The following is a 4,392-nucleotide window of genomic DNA, read 5'->3' as shown; positions in this document are numbered from 1 at the left end:
CTTTGCAGTTTCGGATTCTTTCTCTGGTTCTGCTTCTCCACCATCTATCTGTGTGTCTTGACGCTGCGATTCCTGTTGTGTTTCACGAGGATCCGATTCCTCATGTGTGTCCCGACTCTGCATTTCCTGCTGTGTGTCCTGAGGCTGCACTTCCTGCTGTGTGTCTTCCGGCTGTGATTCTGACATCTGCTTCTCATGCTGCGTTTCCTTAGTGTATATGGTGCCGATAAATTCAGGCACTTCATCTTGCACAATCATCTTCCTTTTCTTTGATCCCCTTTTTCCTTTACCCATGGCTTTCCTACAATCAAACTCAAGGGAAACTCAAAACCAACTCAACATTATATGCAAACACAAATAAAAGTAGGTAATCAGTGAAATCAAACATAAAATGTAATGCAAAACCCAAAAAAAATGTAATGCATTGGAAAGTAACCAACTAAAATGTAATGCTAAACCCAAAAAAGAATCAATGAAATCAAACGTATATTCCTTCACAATCATCTCTGACATTCTCAGCCTCATCTGATATGTCTTCAAGACACATATCTATATCCGAAGGCAGTGGTCCTACATCTGCATGTCCATCTTCAGGTTTCTCATCACTGTATCTTCTACATGGACCCTTCATAACTACATACCAACTCGATTCATCTGTGTCCCTTGAGTAAAATATTTGTCTCGCTTGAGATGCTAAAATGAATGGATCCTTTGCAAAGGATATGTGGCTGTGATTAAAATTAACCAGCGTAAAGCCATCCTCCACTTTCACACCGTTACCTTTAACTGCCCACTCACACTTGAATATTGGGACGTAGAAGCCATTGTAGTCTAGTAATATAATATCAACTACTCTCCCATAGTAGGATACAACGTCGACCACCTGAGATGTGTCCTTTGCACTAGATCTACACATTGCTGTTGCCTCATAGTAAACACCACTATTCTGACTTAGCCTATGGACCACATTTGTGTGAAATCGTAACCCATTCACAATGTATCCTGTGTAAGATCTGGCTATACTACGAGGACCATAAGCCAGCCACTTCAGAGTGTCTTCCTCATCAGGTGAATCAATAGATATCTAAAATTTATTCCATAAAAAAATGTCAACTACACAACATGGTATAAAGTCAAATAAAAACATATATAGTACTAGCAGACCTGTTGCTTTAGCCACGCTGCAAATTTTTCAGTGTGCATACGCCATAAATAAGTTGCATCCCTTTGACATCTACCATTTGAGTCTTGTAGATGTTGTAAATGAGCACTTGCATATGGAAAAAGCAAACCTCAAAACTGGAATCTTATAAAAGTCACAATCAAACCTATTATATGTACTAAGAGAAACTTACTCAATATATGGATCCACCATGGCCGTGTTCTGTATTACAGCAAGATGAGCTATTTTTAACTCGGCATCCGAAAACTGGAATGAGCGGGCGGCTGATATAGGACGACCTTCGAGGATGGACTGACTCTCATACTCAGTGTTTCTGTCCTCTTTTTTCTTGTACATTTGTTGAAGTAGTCAAGAAAGCCGAGCAGAACTTCATGCACTCATCTGCAAGATAAGACTCAGCTATACACCCCTCTGGTCTTGCTGTGTTTCTGACATAGTCTTTCAAGACTTTCATATACCTGATTTAAAAGAACATAGAATTTGATTAGTAAGTCCATTTTGACGATTAATTATTTTTTTTTTCAGTGGAGAACATACCTTTCAAATGGATACATCCATCGGAAATGGACCGGACCACCAAGTCGAGCTTCTCTGCCTAGATGCACACACAAGTGAACCATGATGTCGAAGAAACTGGGTGGCCAAAATCTTTCAAAAATGCAGAGAGTCTCCACGATTTCGGATTCCATTTGCTGGAGTTGTTCCATATCGATTACTCGTTGGCATAGAAGGTTGAAGAAAGCACATAAGCGGAGAATGGCTACCCTAGGACCCTTAGGTAGTAAGCCCCTGATTGCTACTGACAGCAGTTGTTGCATTAGGACGTGGTAATCATGAGATTTGAGTCCCATCACCTTACACTCCTCTAATGATACACAACTAGATATATTAGCACAGTAGCCATCAGGACCTTTAAAATCATAGAGCCGCTTACAGAAGATGTGTTTCTCTGACTTTGATAAAGACCAGGGAGCTGGTGGAAGTAATGTCCTTTTTCCCTGAGCTTTTGGATGCAAATCCTTCCTGATACCAAGACTTTCAAGATCCTTTCTAGCCTTTAGACCATCCTTTGAATTGCCACAATGTAACAATGTCGCAATCAAGCTTGCAGCCACATTCCTCTCCACATGCATAACGTCTAGATTATGCCGAACAGGAAGCTCCTTCTCATGACAAAGCAAATAGAGAAAAATATCAGAACAACTCTTACAGACTTAAACATTTAGTAAATCATAATTTTAAACATACCTCCCAATAAGGCAATGAGAAAAAAATGGAACGTTTTTTCCATCTAGACAATTCCTCTTCGTCTTTATCTCCGACATCTTCATCCTCATCAGATCCACTTAGTTCCTCCTCATTATCAGATGGTATGTCAACTCGAGTAGCCCTCTTTTTCCCAGCCTGTTTTCTATTACCAAAAACATTCTTGTAATTTCTCAACACAAATGAGACATTCCTGCCTGTGAGTAGCCTTCCCTTCGTCCCATGTTCTGTTTTCCCATCAAACCAAGCCTTCTTTCCTCTAAAACTATGCAAGGGAGGCAAACTTTTCCGGTGGCCCATAAATACAAACTTCCTACTATTCTTCAGCCACAAACTATCTGTGTGCTTCCCGCATATAGGACAACCCATTTTACCCTTCACTTTACAACCAGCAAGATTCCCATAAGCCGGGAAATCACTAATAGTCCAAAGTAGCATTGCCTTAAGGGTAAAGGTAGTCTTACTAACTGCATCGTATGCTGGCTCGCCTATTGACCACAAATGTTTTAAATCTTCAATCAAGGGCTCTAAGTAAACATCTATACTATTACCCGGTTGATGTGGTCCTGGAATCAGCAGACTGAGCATTATGTTCTCCTCCTTCATACATAGGTCAGGAGCCATGTTGTAATTCACCAGTAACACAGGCCAGCAACTGTATCGGCTGCTCTTCATACTAAAGGGATTAAACCCATCTGTTGAAAGCCCAAGTCGCAAATTCCTCTACTCCGCTGCAAACGACGGATACTTGTCATTCATTGACTGCCAAGTAACAGAGTCTACTGGATGGCGCAGTTTCCCATCTATGCTCTTGTTATTGAAATGCCATCGTAAATCCATTGCTAGTTTCTCCGATCTGAACATCCTTTTCAGACGAGGTATCACTGGAAAATATCTCAAAACCTTCTGTGGAACACCCTTCTTGATTTCACCAGTATGCATGTTGGTCTTCCATCTAGACGCTTTACATGTTGGGCAACTCTCAGCCGTCTTCAGCTTCTTTCTAAATAAGCAGCAGTCGTTAACACAAGCATGAATCTTTTGATATCCCATATCAAAAGTTTTTCAAGAACTTCTTGACATCATAAGTTGATGTGTGCAGCACATTGTCTTCAGGTAACATATTTGGCAATGTTTGCAGCAAGTCATCAAAGCTCTTGTCTGACCACCCATTCTGAGACTTAATCCTAAACAATGAAACTACAGCTGATAGCTTGCTATGACTCGAACACGTCGGATACAAGGGTTTCAGCCTCAACTTCGGATACACGTCGGATACACGTCGGATACAAGTTTTGCTAAAAACTCATCTTCTTTCCTGTCCTCACCCTCAACTGACTCACGTAACTGTGACCCCCGGTTAGCTAAATCCTCATCTAGACAGTTTGCAGCTTCATATAAACTAAGAATCTCAGCATTCCAGCATCTATCTTTAACATCCCCTAAATCAACAGAGCTACCATCTCCATGGTGAAACCAATCCGACCGTACCTTGTAAGCATCATCCATTCCATTTATAACCAAATGAGAGACAACCTCCTCACTTGTATGGCGATACAGATTACGACATCGGGCGCATGGACATACAATCTTCCCATTAACTCCTAACTTATCAGTAACACCATTGACAAAAAGCTCGGGCAGCTCTTTCGTACGCAGAATCAACTCTTAAGTTCATGAAAAAAAAAAGTTATAACGAGAATTTGTGAAATCTATAAGCTGAACACTTAAACAAATGTACATACCTACTTAAATGAACCCACGACTTGTCCAACATTAGTAAGACCCTTGCCACAGTTCAAACAAGTGTACATGGTTCAAGCAACAATGAGAAATATAAATTTTGCTTCAACGTGTAAACAGCAAACGACAAGACAAATGTCTACAAAAGTATACAAACGATTAGAAAATGTGAATAAGTGATCGATGTGTCTAACCTCGAC

The 4,392-nt window shown here is 40.5% G+C and overlaps 1 protein-coding gene across 1 annotated transcript; it reads right to left on the bottom strand.

The window, feature by feature from the left end:
• Positions 1–478: 478 nt before the first annotated feature.
• Positions 479–3,073, bottom strand: LOC130500947 (uncharacterized). The gene is made up of 4 exons (XM_056995868.1): positions 2,432–3,073; positions 1,721–2,346; positions 1,518–1,641; positions 479–1,084 (listed from the first exon to the last, which is right to left on the bottom strand). Exons 1-4 carry the CDS (start codon positions 3,071–3,073, stop codon positions 479–481), a joined length of 1,998 nt encoding a protein of 665 aa, XP_056851848.1.
• Between the last annotated feature and the right edge of the window lie 1,319 nt (positions 3,074–4,392).

This window comes from Raphanus sativus, unplaced genomic scaffold (assembly GCF_000801105.2).
Source record: "Raphanus sativus cultivar WK10039 unplaced genomic scaffold, ASM80110v3 Scaffold0065, whole genome shotgun sequence".
NCBI classification, from domain to species: domain Eukaryota; kingdom Viridiplantae; phylum Streptophyta; class Magnoliopsida; order Brassicales; family Brassicaceae; genus Raphanus; species Raphanus sativus.
This window is presented reverse-complemented; position numbering and strand designations above follow the sequence as displayed.